Raw genomic sequence first — 1,904 nt, forward strand, 5'->3', positions numbered from 1 at the left:
TATAGTATAAATAAATGGTTATAAGACTTTAATAAGAACAAATCTTAAACAGGAAAGAATTACCTTGCCCTTGCCCTCCAAGTGGCTGCAACTTCAGCTGCCTGCAGAGCTAAAGCCACCTCCTCATCATCCTCAGCACCAGAGTTGTAGGGGGATGTTGAGCCGCTGGAACAAGCTCCACTTTTGGGACTGGCTGCATCTTCTGGGATTGAACAGGAACTTGTATTGGGAACATGGGCATCTGTGTGGTCATGCTCAACATTTACACTATCTGATGTTGGCACACAGTCTTCGGATGCTATCTCTGTGACATGAGGACCTTTATCAGTTTCTGTTTCCAGTTTGTGGCTAGTGGAAGGTGGATTGCTTTGGTTCAATGGTGACTGTTGAGCATCACATTCAAACACAGTGGGCAACTCCCCTCTCATATTATCTAGATCTAATCGTCTGTCTGAGCCTTTAACATTTTGGTTATCACATGAGCAAGACTGTGACATTCCACATATCGAGCATTCTATTCTTGAGCTCTCTGAGACATCTTGGACACTCATGTTTGCTGTTGATTTTGTAAGATCCTCAGTGTCTTGGCCAGTAGCCTGAGTGTCAAGGTTAAGAGACACCTCAGTAATATGATCTCCTGTGTATGAAGGGCCAGCCTCACTCCAGGTGACCTCAGTCTGGTCTGTTCCATGGGAGGAATCACAGTTGGTGGAGGTGTTTCTACCTTCCTCTTGCATCACATTTGTCTCTCCTTCCTCGCCATTTGGTGCTTGAGCCTGAAGGTTGCCATAGTGCATGTCATGGTGGTGGTGTGGGTCATGTGCCTCATAGTATGAATTTTCATACTGGCTGACTGTGCCACAGGAGCAGGCAATGGTTTTGATGTGAGTGACAGGCTGGTGTCTTGAGCGGCGTGAGCGTTGATGGCGCTGTGGTGGGTGGGGTGCGTGATGCTGGTCTGGGTGAGACTGGTGGTGCTGGTCATATGGAGGAGGTGGAGGCTGTGGGATTTGGCTGTGAGAATGGTGGGTCAATGTCCGTGTATGACGCCGGTGATGGGACTGGTGCTCCTCCCCACTGTCACTGTCTGGGGGAGGGAGTGGTGCTGGGTTATGGTGATGCCTATGGTGGTGACTACGACGGGACCTCCGCCTTGCCCTTGGCCGTTCCTCGGCAGTGGGATTCAGCCGGGCCAGGAACTTCTCACTCTGCCTCTCCTGCCTCATCTTGGAGCGTGATCCACTGCTCTTGCCAGAGGTACGTTCCCTTTTTCTCTCACAGCGTTCCATTTTCTTGCCTGGCTGATAGAGTGAGCTGAGCTCAGGGGTGAGGTATTTGCATGAGGGATAGTTAGCATAGAACTTCTGAACAAATTCTGAAGTGAAGGCAGCCTGGCCATAAGCACTGCTTGGAAAACTCTCATCAGACACCTGTGGCAGGGAAGTGTCAGGCTCGTCGATGGAGCACAGAGCTTTCTCAAGGGCAGCCAACTCCCCTGCACTCATAGTCCATAGCAGCTCGCGGATTTTGGTTAGCAGTGTCTGTAAGCAGGAATAATAAGCAAAATTAAAAGAAAGAAAATTAAGGCATGACAAACACACACACATACTCAGACAAGAGAATAAATGACTACGAGTCAGAAATTTCACAACAAATATCCTAATCTATGATAAACTTCAAGTCTCTTTACAACTCACCCTAAAGGGGCGGAAAAGCTCTGACAAATTCCGGGGTTCACGGTCGAGATTAAGGGGCCCATCAGGAAACATCACCAAGCCAGCTACAATGGCCAGGCGTGGGATGGTGAACATCAGAGCTGGATCATAGTCATCAATCTGATCCTGTGAGGCCAAACCAATTCGCAGTGCCCTGGAGCCAAAAGGTATACACATTAATAGTTCAAG

At 48.7% G+C, this 1,904-nt stretch overlaps 1 protein-coding gene across 1 annotated transcript in view; it reads right to left on the reverse strand.

The window, feature by feature from the left end:
* Nucleotides 1–1,904, reverse strand: part of LOC119586384 (lateral signaling target protein 2 homolog) — a gene marked incomplete at its 5' end in the record, with an annotated part of 49,016 nt that overhangs the window by 43,691 nt on the left and 3,421 nt on the right. Inside the window, 2 exon segments of the mRNA XM_037935103.1 lie at nucleotides 64–1,541; nucleotides 1,698–1,869. Of these exon segments, the coding sequence (XP_037791031.1) occupies nucleotides 64–1,541; nucleotides 1,698–1,869 (1,650 nt within the window).

This window comes from Penaeus monodon, chromosome 21 (genome assembly GCF_015228065.2).
Source record: "Penaeus monodon isolate SGIC_2016 chromosome 21, NSTDA_Pmon_1, whole genome shotgun sequence".
In the NCBI taxonomy this organism is placed as follows: Eukaryota; Metazoa; Arthropoda; class Malacostraca; order Decapoda; family Penaeidae; genus Penaeus; species Penaeus monodon.